Source organism: Lycorma delicatula, chromosome 7 (genome assembly GCF_047948215.1).
Source record: "Lycorma delicatula isolate Av1 chromosome 7, ASM4794821v1, whole genome shotgun sequence".
Lineage (NCBI taxonomy): Eukaryota > Metazoa > Arthropoda > Insecta > Hemiptera > Fulgoridae > Lycorma > Lycorma delicatula.
Window position 1 is genome coordinate 103,328,420 of NC_134461.1, and position 21,428 is coordinate 103,349,847.

Sequence of the window (21,428 nt, forward strand, 5' to 3'; positions counted from 1 at the left end):
GTGATTAATTGAAATCCAACCACTAAAGAATACTGGTATCCACAATCTAGTATTAAAATCCATATAAAAGTAGCTGCCTTTACTAGTATTTGAACCTTAGAATTCTCAACTTTGAAATCAGCTGATTTGCGATGACAAATTCACCAGTAGACCAATCCAGTGGGTTATTTTTCATAGTAAAATTAACTAAAGTCACTGTTAAACTATTAACTTATTCCAGAAGTATTAGATGCTATATTTCATCCAATCAGGATTAATTTGAACTAAATTTTCTGTTTACCTTTGACCGCTCTTCTTTCAAATTTCATCTCTTTTCTTAGTTTCAAGTCAGGAAACAGAATGAAATTATTATTTTTGCCTAGCTTCTGATGGAATACAAACAATGAACTTTAAATAGTTTTAATGATATGTTTTTGTTATTTATTTATTTTGGGGTTAGGGGCCATCTGCATTTAATTTATGTGATTCTGTACTCCATTCTTTTCCATTTCTGTTTTTTTTTTTAAAGGATACTACATACTTTATTTTCTTTTTAATTGCAAGATATACTTTAGGAGTTTATCAAAGGACATGTTCTCGATATAGACCTTGATGTTCTTGGGATGATGATTTTTGCTTTATCTGTAATATATTTTGTAATAATTTTAATTAATTGTCTTGTAATTTTATTATATAATAACATAATTCTGTAATTTTTTAATACATGTTTCCCTTTCTTAATATTTAATTTGTATCCTTTTTTTTTATTACATTGCATTACTTTTATTCTATTCTTTTTTATTTTCAAACTGAATTTTTCTTCTAGCAAATAAATCCACGTTTCACTTTGTTTTTTCTTCTTGAATAGTTGTTCTTTTGTCAATATTTGCTTATTGAATTTCTCCTATATGCAGTTTGAAAAGCAATGGGAACAGACTACATCTTTTTCCAACTCCTTTATGAACTAGAGCTTGGCCTTCTTTATTTATGCTTTAACACTACTATCTGAATGTTATTCAGATTGTAAATATCTATTTTTTTACTTACTTTCAATTAAATAAACTTTAAAATTACAAAAAAAAAAGATTATGTTAATGAATGTATTTTAATAAATAAAATGTACCCAAAGTAAAAGGGGCACCAGACAGAGCTACTTTCTCTAAAAATAATGATGTTTACTGCATAGCCAAATTCATACGGTGAACAGAATGAAAATGTTACTTGTTCCTTTTAAGCTTGGTATGGGATGCTTGATATTCTTGAGAATGATTGTCATCTACAAAAGTAACTAGTGACTCATTTATGGTCGTTTATGACCTTATGGTCATGGCTCTTAAAATACAAACATACATATTTTAAATAAAAGTTACAGTTGGTTGATTACCTTTAAAGATAAAGGTACACAAGAGTATATCAGTGGATTGTTAAAACCATATAAAAACGAGACAAAAACCACAAGTTATCTGATCCAAAACCTGTACTTAACCAAATAGTATAAAGTTGTTCTTGTAGCATATCCTGCAGTTGTATGATGCATGATACAGCTGCAGAATTAATGTATTAAAGAGTGTAAAGGTGTTTAATACATTTCCAGAATAATGAATTTTTTTCAAAATAGTTCCTTTTAGTTTGATGTACATATTTTAGTGATATTCAAGTTTTTTGATAATAGTAAACAGATTTTATTTGTTGAAAGTTTCAAAATTTATGTTTGTTTCATTCATTGTTTAAAGAAAATTTTTTTCTGTTAACAACCATTTATTCATATTTTGAAAAAAGAAAATGTCACACGTCACTAAATCTAAATAGTATGATGTAATTTGTAATAGAACATAATTTGTGTAATTTTACTTTTGCAATTAGTGCTTTATAATTAACGCAGTATCAGATGAAAAACCACTTATTTCTATGTCAAATGTGGTTGTTTTTGTTTGCGTTTCACCTTTTTCAACAACCCCAGAGAAAAAAAAATTAGCTTACATTTCCTGCCAATGCAATAATTTTTGCCTTGTTTAGAGTACTTCCACCTTTACATACTCATTGCTTTGCCTATACTTACATTTCCAATACATAATGATGACCATATGATTCGTTAACAGTTACAAATCAATAAAAAAATTCATTTTGATTACGTTTAAAAATGCACAAGTAGCCAGACAACTGCATTTTTTCATGATTATTCTCACAGTTGACTACACAAAATTGAGCTATGACTGCTCAGTCATAAGATCCATATTTAATAACTTTTAGATGAACAAATATACATGTGTACATTCCATTGGAATGTTCATAATATCAAAAATCCCAGACCTCTTTATGCAATGACCTCCCAAAATATCTTTTTCAACTATTTCTGATATTGTTATTCTGATTCCAAATCTTTTTCTGATGATCGTCTTTATGCCTTGTAAAACCATGTTTAAATTAACCAAACTAGGAAGAAATTGTGGTTGCTGATGATGGAAAATTGCCAGAAACATTAAGCTCAGTGATGATTTAAAAAAAAAATTAAATTAAAATTTTTCGAAAAGAAATATTTAATTAATGCACAATGCTTGTTTTTTTCATTAAAAATACAAATTGAAGCCATTTACATCTTACGGTTTATAAATTAACTGATCATTGGATTATTATGAAGTTTTGACAGAAATCAAGTATGTTAGGTACTTGCCAACTATTTAAATTATTCATTAGTGCTGCCATCTGTTGGCAATTCCAGGTAATTATGAAATGCCCTTATACGATATGTAATTGGAGGTTAACCACTTATATCACCCATTTCTGCATTTTATTTGTCAGTTTCATGACATTAAGCAAATAAAAATAATTATTTTTATAAAAGCCTGATGGAATGCAATAATAAAAAATTAAAATATGAACATTTCATAAACTTTTTTCTATCATTTATTTAATTTCTATAAATTATTACGTTATGTAAAGTTGCAGTTTACTGATTATCTGTAATGTCATTTGTACGTCAGTTAGAGGACTATTAACTTCCTCAATTAAATAGATTTCTGGAGAAAATTGTTATTAATATAGTAAACATTTTTAAAAATATTAACATATTTCTTCATTAAGAATTTTAAGTTTGTTTATCAAAATTTTCTTGTGAATGGTAATAATGCATTAAAATGTGATGCATTTACAAGTAACCCCCCACATTAATTTTAATAAGAAATAAACTTATAACTTATTTTGCAAATCGATACATTTCTCAATGTGAAATTGAATATTTTTTTTAATGTGTACGTTTCAAATTTGGAAACTAAATATATTGTTCATTTTATCTTTTAGTTAAAATATCAAAAGTAACAGTTACATTATGTTATTTAACAATTGTAAACTTTCGTTGTCTACCACAATTTATTAGTTTAATTACCTGATAAAATAATGATCTTGCATTGAATTCAAAAGAGAAGTAGCAATTACCATAAATTATATAAAGAGTTTACTTTTATGCGAAATTTTCATTAAAGATGGAGATTGCAACTGATCAGCTATATTTTCAGTTCATGGATTTCAGTTTAATGATTCCAGCCAGTCTGCCATCAAATACAAGTGAGATATGTTTCCTGTTCTGTATTTCCCATCCTTATATCCATAAATATTATTTTCCTGCCTATTGTAGTACAAATATTATAATAAAGGAAAACATTGAAATGGGTGAAAATTTTAAATACCAGTTTTTTTTCTATCTTTTAACATTTCGAGGACCTCTTGAGTTAAAAATTAAAAAAAAAAGTAAAAATTATATCTGCTGGTATCAAACAGATTTCAGTAGTTAGAAAGAGATTATTAAAAATATCTACCTAGAGAATTATACTGTAATCTAGGAAAGTGAATATTAAGGAAGCCAGAAAAACATAGGATAAAGCCTTTTAAAAGATTACATTACAGGAGAATATTGAAAATTAGGTAGTTTGTTTGAATTAAAATAATTATTTAAATTAACATTTCTTCATTTTAAAATTAAGAGATTTTAAGTTGAGTTATAGGAGAGAAAACTTTGAGGCAAAAATTTGTAAAAAGGGCAATGCTGTTGGACGTTAAGGAATAGAACAATTTTTTCTTGAAGGAACTGTAAAAGGAAAAATATAGTAAAGGAAGAAAAAGATTAGAATAAATAATAAATAGATAATTGAGGATGTAAGTTAAAAGATTGGTAAATAATAGATACATAGAGATACATCAAACTAATAAAATAAGCCAAAAAAATAACAAATTACAGATATGTTTTTGTCTTTAACAAATATTTCTTTCATATGTAATTAATTTTAAGTAAATTATATAAAAATTTTAAAGAACTTTGTAACATAAATTAATTATTGTGTTTTTTAAACAGTTTTTGTTCATATTTATTGAACATGCAAAAAATGTGAAGTGTAACAGTGACAGTACGTTTAAAACAATAACAAATTCTTGTATTTGTTTATACAGAACATTAAAGAGGGTAGGACAGAACTTCAAAATAATAAGAGTTATTAAACATTTAATTTAAAGTAGGGGTCTTTAATAAAAATTTTCAGAAATCTTACAGCCTGTCTAGACATGAATCCTGGGAAATATCAGCTGTTGATTGGGGTTCAGAATAATTAGATTATTTCATAATAAGCTTTTAAATTTTAAGTATAAATATTAAAGACAGGAAGAAAAATAATGAAGTAACAAAAAGTGTATTATATAGTTAAGTGAATATGTGGAGGTTCTATGACCTTGACATTTTAGCAGTTTGATTTGGGCAACACTGTCTGTAAACCTGTCTAGAAACTTTTTCTTATCTAACAGCTTTACAAATAGCTTAACATGGGTTGCTTGCTTACAAAGCCCTCCTTTACAACAGTAGTATATAAATTAATATGAACAAGTAGTATTTTTATAATAATTTAATTTCTTTCAGTTGGTAGTCCTGATCATTTGATATCTTCTCCTCAATACTTCCAGCTATTTTGTTTGTATTTTATCATACATTTTCAGGTTGTAGTAATATAATAGTTAGTTGGTGAATTGTATTAAACAGTAATTATAGATTTGAGATCAGTTTAGTGACTAGTATCAACTTTTTATATGTTTTTTAAAATGAGCATCATCCTTAGGAAAAAGTAAAATAATAATAAAAAAGTAAAATAGTAACATTCTTCTATAACACAAAGAGATATTGCTAAAGCATGTATTGTTAGTTTACCAATGTTAATAAAATTATTTAGCATTATAATGAAACTGGCAGAGTTTCCTTACAGTGGAGTGGGAATTGTGGAAGAAAAAGAAAAACAGTGCAGAAATTATTTTATATTATTAAGGAAATCCTCTTCTCTTTTGGGTTATCCTTCAAAATGAACTGCCCTATCCATTATAAATATTCGCGATTTAACTGTTTTCTATTGACTGTTGGAGGATGGCTGTAAATCTATCTATCCACAAAAAAAGGAATTCCTAACAGAAATTAAGAAAAAAGAGAGTGTATTGAGCTAAGAATAAAACTAATTATAAAGTATATTAAGATCAAAGGTGAAAAAGTAACTTTGGAACAAATAAATCATTACTAAAAAAAAGTAGATTTGTCTTAAAGCATGCTTAAATATCAGTTACATTTTATTAATGTAATTAATTATAATTATTGATTTTAATATTAATAATTATTGCTATTTGTTTATGAAAGCACAATCAAGTATTATATTGTATTGTATTTACTTGAAACAACCTGTACTTAATTGTAACCCTGTTCATTATAATGTATACTTAGTTATGTACACTAAGTGCCATAACTGTAATGATTGTAGATAACCTGAAATATATTACAAGACACTTAGAAAAACATTGCGTCTATCCTCAAGAAAAACAAGGTCCCATGTCTGGCTTACTTAGAAAATGAGGAATGAAGTGGTTTTCTGTTTGCTTCTTCACTGAGCTGATGGTATTACTGCTTATTATCATGCCAAATCCATAAAATAGGTGTAGTCCAAAATGAATGTTATATTCAGCTCTGTTCAATTTCACTCCGTTCACCTTACACTGACAGCTATGATTGTTGTACCTTAGGTATTTTATGTGCATTACAACCTTCAAAAGATAATGTTAAGTAACAAAATAACATACCTTTTCTATTGTCAAATAATTCCATTATATTCACTGTTTCAACTCATTAGGGGAAACATACATATAAGATTGTCAAGAATATTAACCATCTATGATATTTAGGTAAAAATTATGCAATATTGTGCAATGCATTAAATTGATTAATATTCAATTAACATGAAAAAGAATTGATTTATTGAAATTTAGTGTAAGAAACTAAAGAGAATCTGAAAATGCTAAGTTCAGTGTAGAAACTCAACAGGTATATCTAATTTATGAGGTGAATTGAATAAATTTATTGATAAATTGGACTGTTGTACAGAAAGTAAGTGTCTGATAAACTGACCTAAAAAAAAAATTGAGAAGGATAATTTATAACATAGTAGCTGTAACATTACTTTATTTTTTATCTGATAAAACTTACTCTTTAATTAGGTATTCAGGTAACCAGTTTTAATAGCACTGCATTAAAACTGTTTCCCTTAACAGTATTTTGTATAATTTACTTCGCTGTGATGTGTGCCAGATACATTTTTTTTTTAATGTTAATATCAAGTTTGGAGACCTGGAGCATGAAATCATACCCCCAAAAAAAGTCATAGCTGTAGTAAAAAATAATAATCATCACATTCTAAATAAAGTTAGGATATCTGTTCAAGAGAATTATTAGCAGTGAGTAAAAAAATTACAACAGCTAGAGAAAACAATTCCTAGTAGTGGTTCTTTTAAAATTTATTTCTTATATCTATTTTACAGAGGCAAGAACTCATGGTGTTGGATATTACAACTTCTCTACTGATGAAGATGAACGTATTAAACAACAACGAGAATTGCTAAGATTACGACAGGAAACATTAAAACGACAAGAAGAAACTCAAAGTTTACGTGAGAGACGTAATCAACAGTTACAATCCAGAATACGAGCTGCTCGTTTGAGAAATAGACAAAGATTAGGGTTACCTCCAGAAGAAGAAAATTGTGAAGAATCTGAAGATGTTAAAATAATTACAGGTATTCTTTTCTTTTGTTAATTATTTTTTATGCTTAACTATTTTGATTGATGAAAATGCTCTTTTTATTGATTTAATATGTAGTTAATTTCCATGTTTAATTAACATATATCGTCTGTGATCTATTATCTTATAGTTTATAAGTTGCTTATAAATAAAATATTTAATATTGTGTTAAGAAAAAGACTGTAAAAAATAGCCCCAGAAAATTTGGCTGTTTTGTCAGGTACTAGAAAATTGTCAGAATGACTGTCATAGTTGGGTGACAGCTGACAATACCCCACAGTAAATTTCCAATGAAGATAAGGTAAAAGTAAGAAGAGGGCCTTGCGGAAAATAAAAAACCCTCAGAGGGCTTGCCTTCAGAATATGCGGAGTCAGTCAAATATTTAGATTCGTCTTTTGTTTTCACAGCTTGCATATGAACATGAGTGGGATGGTGCGGAGGGTATTGACAGTGGAGATGTGGAGAGGGAATGGATGATAGCATCCTCAGTATTTGCATCTTTCTGATCATTAGCATCATGTCAGAGCAAGAAGTTCCATCATTGGTTGTGCAACATTTTATTGTCAATTTTCTTGCAAATAAGAGCATCAAATCTTCTGAAATTTTGACTAGATGTACAGTTTGGGGATGTGATGTATGCACAGTTTGGGGATATGATGTCATATACCCAGGTATATGACTGGGCCAACAAATTTAAACTTGGTGTAAAGCTGTAAAAAATGAAGTCACAATTAGTGTTCAAGGAGAAGTGTGATGAATGACAATAGTCAATCAATCTATAACCTCATTGAAGATGATTGACTTCTTACAGTTGATGAAATTGCTGCGGAAATGGGTATCAGTCACAGAAGTGTCCATTCTGTTATTAAATCCACCTTGAGTTCCACAAAGTGTGTGATGTGGATTCCAAGACTTTATTCAAAATCAGAAAGAAAATTTGCCAAAGGCTGTTGAATTGATTTCGACAAGAGGAAAATAATTTTTTGCACCAAGCAGTCACATATGATGAGACATTTGTTCATCAGTGCACCTGAGTTGTATGTAATTGACAGCTATGAAATGGGAAAGGAATAAAACCTTCCCCTGTAAAAGCAAAAATGCAAATGTCAGCTGGAAAAGTCCTCTCATCCGTCTTTTGGAACTGGAAGAGGAAGACGTACTTCTTGTCAGTTTTCTTCACAACATAGCACTGTTAATACTGGATGCTACTGCTAGCAATTGGACTAGGTGAAAGCCGCCTACAGGAACAAAAGGCGCCATTAGCCGACCAGAAATGTGATTCTACTTCATGACAACATCAGACCTCACACAGTTGTTAACACTTGGAATAAACTGGATGAAATTTACTAGGAAACCTTAGAACATCATCCATTCTAATTTTATCCCCTGCCATTATTTTTTGTTTAGAAATTGAAGAAGGTACTGGGAGGTCGTCGTTTCCAGACCATAACTAAGTAGCGGTGTTTGCGCGAAATTGGCTCTTGAAAAGTTCTCAAACTTTTTATGAAGAATGGATCCACATGTCTTATGGAGCTTATGAAGAAGCTCCCCATGCAATGAGAAAAATTAACTTCAGAGAGACTACATTGAAAAGCAATAGATTTATTTTTATTCTGTACTAATAAATGCTAAAAACAAATGTCCGGTTTATTTTTTACTAACATAGTAGTTTTCTACTACCAGAAGAGTTATAAACATTTATTTTTAGACTTTAAACTCCTACACAGTTTAATACATAATATATTTTAAGAACTGATGTGGAAACTCATTATCTGTAGTCTGTACTTAACAAACACTTACTATATAACCAACCACACAACACTATGTGATTGATTAGCTTTTTAGATAATTAAGTAGGACATTTGAAAACTAGTTTAGAAACGATTATCAAATTTCTTTTATGATTAAAATAAATTTACACCAAACCTTTCCAGTTTAATCTATCTGTTCTGCTCCCACTTTTAAAAATTATTTAATAGCCATGATTAATAATGATTATGTTTGCCAACAGCATTTTAAAATTTATTTGGATTACTCTGTCACTATAACTATATTCAGCTGACAACATTATGTGTGTCATAAACATAAATTGATTAAAATCATTTACGATTGTTGATTGTTAATGTGATATGCTAAAAATAGTCACCTATACGTATTTTAGGTAGATTTCAAAAGAAAGCTACCTATTGTAATGTGTACCATGATTCGACTCCCAGAATATTTTGACATATCTTTGCGTTTCACATCCCTCAGACCCCAAAACCACTATCAGTTTAAATTTTTATATATATATAATACGTATAATATCATAATATCATAATATCGTATAATAATCATATATAAATACACATATTTCACTTTCTTGTGGACACGATAACTGCCGTAATTTTAAGCCAATCACTTTCAAATTGATACAAAAATATAATGACCAAAAATCTTGGCCGAGTTCGTTAATGGGCAAAATTGGACCCAGAGGGAGGGAAATGGCTTTTTCTAAAAAAACAAAATATCCCTATAACTTTCTTATTAAGTAAAATATCTAATTCTTTTAAAGTTCCTACTATTCTTTGGATAAGGGCCTAAATCTTATCTAAGTAAGATTTTTTGATACCACCAACCATTGGCCCAGAAAGTGGAAAAAATGGGGTTTCAATGACAAAAAAATCATATCTTCCTTAATAGGCGCAGTATTGAATCAGTTTAAAGTCGTTAGTCCTCTAAACATTACCTAAAACTTTTGTCTGAAACAATTTTTGATACGACCAACCCTTATGGCGAGGGATGACCAAAATGTTGCTGGAATTGTAAGAAGATTGTTGTATGCTAAACATGTGAAATTCTTTTTCACATGCAACCATTGTCATATTGAGTAACTTTGAAGTTTTTCTTAACTTTAAGATGGAAATCTTTTTTATATCTTTTATAAGGTGATTTCATTTTTTATAAAAAAAGAGTAGTAAAAAAAATAAATTCTTTAGAATGTTTTATATTTTATGATATTTTGATTCCCCTCTTTCCAGTAAGAAGTGATTTTGATATTACTATTTTCTACAAAAATACTTTTAAGGTTCGACTTTAGAGTATAAAAATTTTCAAAAAATGTTTTCTAAAACGTTTTCTGAAATTCTGATAATGCTTTACTCCACTTTTGTGAGTTTTTTTTTAAAGTAATATTTGTTGAGCCAGTTAAAAGTATCAGTGATCTTTGGGCTGTGCAGTGCAACTCACTTAAGTCAGTCCTAAATATAACAGAGTGTAGTGTCTACAGTTTTTTATCAATGTGTTTATTCATATTATTGTTCAAAAGAAATGACCATCTAGATCATAAATAGCTTTGCAGTTATGCAGTGACTTTACTCATTTAAGTCACACATTATTGCAACTTGTATCTGTTATTGTTACATTGGTATATTTTTTAGTTTTTAAAAAGAAAATTTTCTACAAGGTTATTTATTAAGTTGTTTTTTTATTATGCTATCTGGTTTTATAATATAATATGATAACTTAGAAAATTGGTGTGTATGCCAGTAAAACTGTCATAATGAAAACCATCTAGACTTATTTTCCACATTTTATTATGTATTTAGTTTGAAGTTTTATATTCTTATCTTTATAATTAATTTTTTCCAGTTAAGTGTTTTTTTTTTTGTACATGAGTTTCAAAACTATGTTCCCAAGCTCCAGGAAGTGATTTTTATCAAAAAAGCACCTATCAGCATAACTAAATTTGTTTTCTCAAAATTACAAAAAAAAAAAACTAAATTTAAATAATAAATGAAAAAAGTATTGGTTTTTAATTCTCAGTATAATTTTTGTTCATTTTGTCTTACACTTCTTATTTTTATTTCAATTTGAATAAGTCTAGATGTATAAAAGCACTGACTGTACGAATAAAAAAATGAGAACCCTGTCTTTATGAAAACAAAAAAAAATAATTCAGAGTAAAAACACTAAGTGACTGCTACAGAGTATGAGTTAATTTCTCTCCTCCCTTGAGGGAATATTTATTATTTTTTATAAAAACAGGAATGCCTATAGAAATGACATAGGACTGAAACTGGACATGAGTTTTTTTCAACCAATTTTCTTAAACACCATAATGACATTAGGTATATATCATTACACTATGATCCAGTGCTAAGGAGTACTGATGATAAAAGAATCTTCAAATCATCTAAGTAGACTGTGTAGTTTTTAGTTTAAAAAATTTTCATTTGAGTTATAAAAAAAAAATTTGCAGTGGAGCCACCACAGGAGCTTCCACTAAAAAAATATGAATCATCAAAATTAATATATTAAGTAAATAGTGGGGGTTGAACATATAGAAAAAAAAATCACATGAATCAAATTGAGAACCTTCTCTTTTAATGAACTTTGTTTCACACCTAAATCCATTTTCGAGGTATAGATTTCTATTTAAAAAACCACATAGACAAGTAGGTACAAAATAAAACATTTTTGGGCATATATATTTGTCTATATGGCATTTGTGAAAAATGCCATGCCAGACCAGGATTCGAACCCAGGACTTTCAGATGAAAGGCCATGTTACTACCACTCCACGATTGATTAGCAGAAAATTTTCTTTATTTTTATGTAAGCAATCACATTCCATAGATTGGATGGGCAGTTTTGAAACAAATATTGCACAACCAAGAGTAAGGAAATAATGCTATAGAATGAAAATAAAATATCGGAACCCTTAAATATATTTTCAACCGTTATAGAAAAATGAAATTCAGCAAATGCTCATACCTTGAAACACTTTTCTCTTTGGCATGATACTTTCACATCCATAGCTACCAAGGTGGCAACTCAAAAATGTTAAATGGAAAGGAGAGGGTTGTGACACTTTATGACCAAAAGTTGAATTCAGTGTATATATAAGTACACGTTTTATTGGCATAAATTAAAAATCTGCGCACCAAAATAATTAGTTATTACTTTTTATTGTACGAGTATCAACTGCTATGGTCATTAGCTCAATGGAAATTTGTAGTATATGAAAAATGTCATTTCTGATTGGGATTCTAACCAGGGACCTCCAGATAAAAGGTCAAGAAGCTACCATTCTACTATGGAAATTGGCAATTAGTTATTAATTATGTCAGAATACATAATGGTTTGGCTGGAACCCCCTTTCAAAAAATCTTTAAAAGAAAAAGCATTATTTTAAAAAAGATACTCTTGAGCTTTTGTTATTTTTGTTACATGTAAATGAATCTCTGTAAAAGTGAATAAAATAAGTTAATAAACTTGAAAGTCAGGTTAAACAAAAAGTTGATTTTGTTAAAGATGTAAGTAATAAATGAACAAAAAAAAAATAAGTTGTTTGAAGCTGAAGTATTTCTATACTTCATAATAAAGAAAGACTAAATTTCCCAATAATGCATCAAATAAAAAGAGAGAATTCAATATACAGTAGGACTCTCTGGCACATTTTATATGTAATTATATTTTTATGTAGCCTTATTTATTTCTCCAACTGTATTTAAAATATTTAATTTTTATTACAATTGTAGCATTTCCAGCTGCATATTTTAATTATATTAGTATTAGAATAATTTATTATTTGTTTTGTCTGAGATTTTTTATTATTATTGTTATGATGACACATTTGATGCATTTTTTAAAAATTGTATCTTGAAATATTATTTAGATTAACATATTTACATGAAAATTCCATTTGTGTGTGCGTGTGTGTGTCACACACACACACACACAAATATATATATATTCATACATATATGAAGGAAGAGTTCCGTATTTTATATAAATTCATTAGTTTTATGTGTTTTTTTTACAGAAACAGATGAAAATAAAACTGATGATGACAAGGAATCAACATCAGAGAAATTAGATGAATTAGAAAATGCTTTGAAAAGAGCTGCACATGTTAGACCATGGGATGTTGGAAAAGATGGTGTAAAACCTAATCCAGGTAAACATTATTAATAAGAAAAGTGATGCTTTTTTTATTCTAACGTTTTTCAACTGAGATTTCTTTTTTTTACTGATAATATTTTTATACATTTCTTTCAGTTGATTGATTAATTTAATAAATAATGCAATTTTCTTCATGTCATTTTAAAAATAAGCCCTCTCCTTGATTACTGAGTATTTGGAACATTAAGGGCCTATTTGTTTCAAGAATAAATATTTTAGGGTACATTGAGCACAATAGAACCTAGGCACCAATACTGTCTATAGTATTTGTGTCCTCTGCATCTCTCTTTATCTCCAAATACTCTTCTCTCACACTGTGTCCCATCAAAACTAGTTCCTCAAACATTTTCTTCTTGGCCATCTTATTGTAAGTAGTGATGAGTAAATTTCCCTATCAATAATCTCCCAATGATGTTATCTGATCTCATAATGTTAAGCCTAATTCTTAAAACTTTACTTTCAGTATATACTCATTCTCTTTGGATTCAACATCTTCTGCCTATTTAACGTTACAGTAATTCTGTAACTGTCGAGTTTCTTAAAATGACCAATGGATGTCTATGTTAGCTGGTATAAATCAAATGTTTGTTGCTTGGTATCCAACCTACTAATAGTTTAGAAGGGAATCCAACTGTAAAAATTTGTCAGATTCATTCCATCCAATTTGATAACCCAATTGGAAAATTGGGGATGATGGAAGTATTAAATTTGTGTATCACTCGACACAATAAAATTTATATGCTGTATTGTTATTGTTTCACTTAAAAATAGTAATAGTAGTCCTGATTACAAATGGGAAGACTTTATGACAGTTCCAGTCATCACACTATCCCCTCCATGAAGGCCTTAATCATGAGGTCTTAATCATGAAGGCCTTTGCTGAGGTCATCTTATTGATTGTCGAAAGTGATTGCATACTGTAATTATCAGCTAGGCCTCCATCAGAATTCCACTGGAATCCTAGTCTGGTTACTACTCAGGTTACCCTGAATAGTAAACCCTCAGGTTACTTCTCTATAACCTACAAATCATTACTTCGTCTTGGATCCCAGTGCCTTGGTAGACATTTACATCAGTGATTTTGTCTTAGCTTTTGCCTCTCCTAAAGCTTCTTCAAACATTTTATTTCTATCCATCTCTTTTTTGCCTTCTCCTATCTGTTTTTTTGAGGGCAAAAAACTCTAACAATAAACTTTATATGAACAGTAAACAAATTTTGACCCAGACCCAAACCCTTAGGTCCATGAACCGTAACTATTACTTACATACTGTGAATTAACATTATTGGGAAAACTTCCATTAACATTCTCAATATTCCAAGGTAGTTGCCTAATCTAATATTTTACATTATTACATTTAAACTAATAACCACTACATTCAGAACATATTCTGATAATTGCCTATTGAATCTTTTCATTTCAAAATAGTTTTGTAGCCTACCACCACTTATCATTTAATTATATTTTTTTCTTCCAGTCTGACCTGCACTTGGGAGCATGGTCAATGCCATCAACTCCCAGCATAGTTCCATCATAGAAATCTTAACTAAATGAGTTTTTGTTGATACCTGATCTAACCGAGGCTTGATGCTAATACATCTATATTTAGCCAATGTGTGTACTCAAATGGATCCATAGCTACCCAGTTACTACTTTATAACCTAAAAAAACAACCCATTTCTATACACAAAGAAAAATACTCAGGAGGTTTTCTCCAACTTCCTGTTCACAATGAGTCTTCCAGTTGACTCTTACATCAAAAAAGAATTCAGTCTCTCAAGCTCCCTAACTACTCTGGTATGTTCAGCTTCGTTCTGTGGGCAAACAAATAGGATATAGTATATCATTTCTTGAATCCTAGATTCCAGGCATATGTCTAAATCAACTGAATTAAATCTAACCAACTTTTCCCTAAGTGGTTGCACTATTTCTAGCCAGAAATTGAGTACTATATTGATCTGGAGAAATCCTTCTAGCTAAGTAATTCTATCACATTTGGGAAACTATCATATGTGCTGCTCCAGTTGGAAGATTTCATTCCATCTTACCTGCCAAGATTCAAAACGCTGGTCTTTAACCCAGGGTCTGAACCCAGGGTTGAGTTGATCATCTTTCTTAGAAACATTGTGTAATTTACGTTCGCAAGCTAAGATATCTATGGATTTAATTCTGGTAATTACAGAGACTGCCTTTCAAAAAACAGTTCTGTAACTGCCAGTTACCAATAACAGAAGAAAGCTTTCAACAAAATATCTTCATAAATTTTAAATTGCATACATTGAGCTCAGATGGGTGGAGAACTAATACAGTAGCCTCACAAACATTTTTATAAAGAACAAGTATGAGTAAAATTTAACTCCAAGTTGGATGGATTACTCAACATATACTATAGAAAGTGTCATATGCCTTCTTTCCCATATGTTGGAGGTTCTACTTGAATGGAAGATCTTCTTTTGAGGATAATACCCATATATTTTGAAGCAAGATATTTGTAATCAGAAGGCCCTTTGTTGATGCACATGCTTACCGAGTTTATTCCCTCGTCTTAATTGGTCTGTTTGTGATGACTTTCACAGCAGTGATCACAGGCTGATTATTATTGCTTTTGGTGTCAATCGCAAGGTGAATAAAAGACCATGGACATAGATTGTTGAAAGGTGGACTGGAATGGTTACCATAAAGCCTTCCCATCACAGTGTGACAATGCCACGGGCATTCTTCATTAACTTTCCTCTTTTATGTCCATGGTACTTGAAAATGCTAATAGATATATCCCACAAATGTCGGAAACCCTAGACATCCTTCTGTTCCTTGGTGGAATGGTGATTGTTGAAACGCTATTAGCAGACAACAGCAGGTGCTGTGTAAATTTAACTGCAGGCCTATACATAAGGCTTTGAATATCATTAACCCTAAGTACCGTCATATCCTTATTTTTAGCAACTTGTGTAGTGCTCTGTATGCCTTAGAAAATTTTTATTCCAGACATCCTACTGTCACCAAAATCTACAATGCAATCGCCAAGTTGAACCATGGCAACATACAAGTGAGTTTTTGCTGGATCCCTAGTCACGTGGGTATTCCTGGTAATGAACGTGCAGATTCCGCTACCAAAGACGCGTGTAGTCAGCCATCCTTCACTACCCGTGGTACTACATCCGACTTTATTAACCGTGTCAAACACGCACTTCGCGTGTGGCAAGATGATTGGATTGCCGGAGTCGACAACAAACTTCATTCTATCACAGATACTGCGTTACCATGGGATTTCTCCCACAGGAAAATTCGCCGAGAGGAAGTGGTCCTCTGTCGGTTGCGGATAGGACATACGAGAGCTACTCACGTGTATCTGAGATCAATAGTAAATGTACCGATATGCGTACGATGTCTGACTGTTTGAAGCGATAACATATCGCTTGATTGTACGCCATGTCCTTGTGGATTGCATACGTTATGCGGCCTTGCATCGTAAATTTAAATTGCCCATTTTTCCTCAAATCCTGGGCAATAATAAAGACGTTTTGGACCGGATGTTTTTATTTCTCTGAAGTGTTAGTATTTTACATACTTTTTAATTGTGTTCTTGAAATTTTCTTTTTTGTGCAGTAGTTGTATATTTTTGTACTTAACATTTTAGTTTTAAGTTTTTTATTTTGTCTTTGTTTTTAGTATTTTAATTTGGGTTTTCATTTTGTTTTTAAATTTCTACTATTTATTTTGTTGTTGCCTTACTAGATTTTATATTTAATTTTTATATTTCATATTTTTGTTTTCCGGGTGATAACACGACAATGTTTTTTGCCACCCAAAAAAAAAACTATTTTCTTAGAAGGATTACAGGAAACTGTGGAAAAACCTGTGATCAGAATAAGTATGCCAGTCTGATTAATATTCTTCAACTTACTTATCAATTGGAAATTGTAATGAAGAAAAATCAAAGCCCACTGGTTCATTCAACAAAATGTGGTGTTGTTACCTTCTGTTACTTTGTATTCTGAGCCTTCATTAACTTTCCTCTACACTGTTCCATGTCACCACTGCATATGTATAGCATGTATTGTTTGACATCATGTACGTCCACCAGTACGAGCTTGCTGTGATGACAATTATTACCCAGTGTAAAAACATTTAACCGTACTTGATAACCCCTGTTGCCAAATAAATCATTTAATCAGTTTTGAAAGGAAATAAATTCTATACTTTTAAAATGTACAAATGAATGATAGCATATTATTTATTAATCAATAAATAAGAAGATGACTGAAGTATAATGTTAGTGATCTTTATTAATAATTATCACCCAGCAAAAAGTAAAATATGATGGTAAAATCCTATTAAAATCAAAACAAAACTTCGAAGATTGTACAAACCTAATACAAAGAAATGATGAATATAATTAAATTTAAAAATATAAAATGGTTTTTTAAGTGTAGTGTAATTTTTAAAACTGGCATATTCCTAACAAAGAGGAAGCAGATTGTGTAACACCAATTATCATTCATCAAATTTTAATTGATCCATAAATTAGTTATAAATATTTAACATTTCAATAAATAAATAAATATTCAAAATTGTAAATTATTTAATATAATTATAAGTAATATATGATTGAATTATTAATCTCAATTAATTAATTAGTTAAGTGACTATTGTTAGATAGTTAATTCAAAATAAAAATTAAAAATTAATAATCTTACTAGTGCACACGTTATAATACTTATTTCTGAAAATTCTAGTTTAATGCTGGTAAATAGGCTAACCTTCCAAGCTTTGAATTGCTTCCATACACTGTCCAAGTCTTTATGAAGTAAAGGGAGTTATTTTTTCTTTACCAAATTTCATGTGCATTAACAGATTTGCAGATAATATTATAATAATTTTTCTGTTGTTTACTTGCTCATAATATTATTAATAACAAATTTTTTTTCACTAAAAGATAATACTTAGCAATATAAATTAATCTTTACCATTAAATTCCTCAGTGGTATAAAAATATTATTTTATTTTTATGTTTCAAAAAAGGTATTAAAATATCTTACAATAATTTCTAGGAATAGAAAAAAGTAATAAAATATTTAAATCTGATAATAAATTCTCTTTCAAAATGTTTCATTTTTTATAATAAAATTTGTATAAATTTTATTTTATTCTGGTTTTTATAGCAAATGCTCATGACTATCTTATAAAAATAAACTGTACTATATCAGTTATCAAATTAAATCTGTAAAATAAGATAATAATTATTATTCTCTTAGGAGATATTAATGTGATAATGCATCTAATCAATCTGCTTACTCATTTATTCATCATTTTTATTGTCTGAATAATTTTTAATAGATTCACTCAATTTTCTAAATGTATTTTACAAAAACTTCAATCAAATATTTCTTATTTTACTTTTGTATTTTGCTTTTTCTTTCACATGTATATAGTATTGACTATAAAATACTTTTATTGATGCTTGCAATGATATACTCAGCAAATCAAAGTCTCTCTTACGTAACATATTACTAAGTAATTTACTAATCATCAAGATTAAAACTGAACTAATGACTTAAACATATGAAGAAATAAAATGTTATAAGCCAGTCACATCATTGTTTCCAATATAAATGTAGAGAAATGATGAATGAAACTTTGTTGGAATGCTTTACACATCGATGCATAAAACAGAGAATTTTGAAAATGAAAAAAAGAAATTGCCATTCCTTAGTAAAATTGTACGTACTAGAGAAAACAAAAAACATTTGATAGATAACTTTTTAGTGCTTAGTTTGATAAAAATTTTAAGAATCACATTATTTTGTTTTTAATGACATTATTTATTTTATAATTCTTTATTAATAAGTATTATTAATCAGAATATGATAAAATGTTGCACCTGTTGTTAAAAAAACATATATATTTTGAAAGAAAGAATCAGTTTTCCATTGTAGAAATGAATTATATAAATTCTTCTAAAAGTACTGAATTTAAGTGGATAAATATAGAGGGGGGGGAACTAAATATAATTAATTTTTTATTCTAGTATTACAGGCAGTAGATTAATTAATAGTTTGTTTTCAATTCAAAATAGGAATGTGACATTTGTGCACAAATCATATAAGGAAGATTTGTTTAAGCTGATGTAATATATAAAATATATATATATATATATATGTATTTTTTTTTATCTGGTGATTTATATATACAACTCACATTCCTCCAAGCATATGAGGTTCATTCTAGCTACCCTGATGAGAAGTCTTATTCTTTAAGACTTTGGGGGTTGGTGTTCCCATGGCCCTAGCTTTTCTTCCCTCTACACACAAAGTTGCAGAACACTTTACATTATACGTATACACTAAACCAAAAACACTATATAAATTACAACATATACCCTTACACAACTACACAAGAACATCCTACACAATTTCTTCTTACATTTACATTTGATGGTTTTGCGACATCTTATGAAACACAACTGTAACCCAAGGTGTAAACTATCATGCCAATGGGTGGATGACTCTACATAATGAGTCTTGAACAATGTCCTCTGGGTACCTTTTTCTTTCTTTTTCTGTTTAGCCTCCACAACCACCATAAGGTATTATTCAGAGTATGAATGAGGATGATATGTATGAATGTAAATGAGTCCTTTGGGCACCTGGACGAACCCAGCTGCATTAGGGCCAAGCCTCTGTACACGTGGTCTCTACAGAGGTGGTCCTATATTTCCCCAGTACTTGCGAGACCAAAATTAATAATCCGCAAGAAAACACTACAATGGTTGGTGGTGCATCTGAAAAAATCACCAAACATAGTCTTCTGAAAAGGCCTCGATCAGCATTGTCTGACAAACCCACCGGCGGGTTGGTCTAGTGGTGAACGCATCTGATTTGGAAGTCGAGAGTTCCAGCATTCATGTCCTAGTAAAGCCAGCTATTTTTACACGGATTTGAATACTAGATCGTGGATACCGGTGTTCTTTGGTGGTTGGGTTTTAATTAACTACACATCTCAGGAATGGTCGAACTGAGAATGTACAAGACTACACTCATACATATCATCCTCTGAAGTATTATCTAAACGGTAGTTACTGCAGGCTAAACAGGAAAAAGAAAGAAAGAAGAAAAGCATTGTCTGACAAGGCTAACAGTAATATAGAAGATAATGTAATTGTGATGTATCTCATCCACAGTTTAAAAATATTAGATTCGTATTAAGTGAAATAATCAGGAAGGTCTGATTATCCCTTCTCAAAGTCTCATCTTTCCTGATCAACAAAGTGATAACAGGATCAAGTGGCTCACCAAAGAACATCAAAAAATTAACAGATGGATCTAATTGAAACATTTAATGATGAGCAAAATTGGTCTCTCTTACACCTCACTAACATGGGCAGTATAAATGTAAATACAACATGTCACAAACCCTTAAATATAAGTCATGGAGTAATATTTTGTCGGGATCTGCTACTGAAGTAGCAGATGAGCTTCATCCCCAAAGTGTTGTATTGGTGAAGTGAATAATGAAACGCCAGAGTGGAATAGAAGAACAGTGAAATGCCAGAATTGAATAGAAGAACCTGCACCTTCCCTTATAATTAACATTCAACCTTCCCGTACCACTGGAGAAAGTAAGAGTAAGTTATCTTTCTCTTTGAATACAACCTTTCATCTCCAACCCATGGCAATATTTCAAATGTCAAGAGTAGGCCACACTTCAGCATCTTGCTCGAAAATTGAAAAATGTGAAAATTGAAAAATAGAGATGCTCACAATGACACAAACTGTCAGAAGATGAAAAATATGCAAACTGCACATTCAGCTCGCTCTTGAGATTGTCCAACTTTTAAAGAAGAGAAGACAATTCTAAAAATTTGTTCTGAGCAGAAGTTATCCTTTCTGGCCACATGAAGAGAGTATAAAAACTTGTTGAACTCATGTAACCTGGTTAAACCAGACGTCTCATTTGCCACTGCTTCATCAAGACAAGCCTTTGAAAATACGAGTAATCAACAGTGCGGATCCTGCAGTAAGTTTAAAAAGCTTATTCAGATCTTATCTGATCAAGTTGCTTCACTCATAATTACTAAATTGGAGCTAAGATGAACAAGAAGTCAGTAGTTGCAGCCAGCAAAACCAACATTAATGAAATACTTCCAAAAGCTGTTGTCCCTAAAGTTTTGCCTCTATGGCCAGGAGTGAATACAGCTGGTGGTAAGCTGTACAATAATACTAAATCATGGATACGGGTGTTCTTTGATGGTTGGGTTTCAATTAACCACACATCTCAGGAACCATCGACCTGAGCTGTACAAGACTGCACTTCATTTACATTCACACATATCATCCTCATTCATACTCTGAAGTAATACCTTACAATGGTTCCAAAGGCTAAACAGAAAAAGAATACAAAATTGTCCAATAA

At 30.1% G+C, this 21,428-nt stretch overlaps 1 protein-coding gene across 1 annotated transcript in view; it reads left to right on the top strand.

Annotated features, from left to right (window-relative positions):
* LOC142327277 (coiled-coil domain-containing protein 174) overlaps positions 1 to 21,428 on the top strand; it is a 296,126-nt gene that overhangs the window by 272,463 nt on the left and 2,235 nt on the right. Inside the window, exons 5-6 of the mRNA XM_075370175.1 lie at positions 6,811 to 7,065; positions 12,878 to 13,012. Coding sequence (XP_075226290.1) covers positions 6,811 to 7,065; positions 12,878 to 13,012 — 390 coding nt within the window. The remainder of the gene's footprint in view (positions 1 to 6,810; positions 7,066 to 12,877; positions 13,013 to 21,428) is intronic.